Source organism: Arachis ipaensis, chromosome B04 (genome assembly GCF_000816755.2).
Source record: "Arachis ipaensis cultivar K30076 chromosome B04, Araip1.1, whole genome shotgun sequence".
NCBI lineage: Eukaryota > Viridiplantae > Streptophyta > Magnoliopsida > Fabales > Fabaceae > Arachis > Arachis ipaensis.
Window position 1 is genome coordinate 28,160,141 of NC_029788.2, and position 760 is coordinate 28,160,900.

The 760-nt window shown below is 36.4% G+C and overlaps 1 protein-coding gene across 2 annotated transcripts in view; it reads right to left on the reverse strand.

Annotated features, from left to right (window-relative positions):
- The window catches only part of LOC107639158 (transcription factor bHLH35), a 10,695-nt gene extending 10,084 nt beyond the window's left edge, over positions 1 to 611 (reverse strand). The window contains exons 1-2 of one of the 2 annotated variants that reach the window (XM_016342590.1): positions 361 to 611; positions 77 to 248 (exon numbers count right to left, since the gene is read on the reverse strand). In XM_016342590.1, coding sequence (XP_016198076.1) covers positions 77 to 248; positions 361 to 434 — 246 coding nt within the window. In that variant the 5' untranslated portion in view covers positions 435 to 611. The remainder of the gene's footprint in view (positions 1 to 76; positions 249 to 360) is intronic. The other variant, XM_016342592.2, reaches the window with a different exon arrangement.

Here is a 760-nt window from a genome sequence, read left to right on the forward strand (position 1 = left end):
ATGATGTTTTAGTATTTTTTATTAATTAAATTAATTAATTAATTAACACGAAAAGAAGTGGTGCTTGTTTAATTACCTTGCTGATGTTGGGGACCACTGATCGAAGAGCAAAAAGCCTTTCATTGAGCTTCTTCCTTCTATTCCTCTCCGACACAATATTCTTCGACGCCGCCGACGAAGCGGCACCGTCCGGCGAGCTCGAATCGTAGTAGCCTGACAACGCCTCATCCAAACCCCAGCTGCCATGGCTAATTAATGTCAATTAATTAATCTTCAACTTAATTATCAATGAAGAAAACATGTATAGATAGGCGTTAATTAATTCAATTAAGTTGGAGAGGGAGAGAAATTGTGACTTACTTGTCGAGTTCTTGGGTTTGGAGGAACATGCTGGTCTCCCAATAACGATGGTACTCATCACCAATATTCTCCATTAGAGAGAGAAAGTGAAAGAGGAAGAGGAACAAGAAGAGGAATCTTTAGACAGAGTAGTAAAGGGTTTCTACAATATACCAATCTTGTTTAATTTGTGTCTTTTTTTTTTTGGTGTGACTTATGATTTGTGAATTTGACTTGTGAGTTAGGAATATATAACAGGCATTAGGCAACTTATTATTCCATATATATAGAAAGAGGGATCAGGGGTTGATAAGTGGAGTAAGGGATGAAATTTAATCACGTGCTCCAAGATAAATTAATAGCATAGTCTATCTTGTCCGTATTATATATATTTCTTAGTCCTTTCGTTTTTTACGGTGAT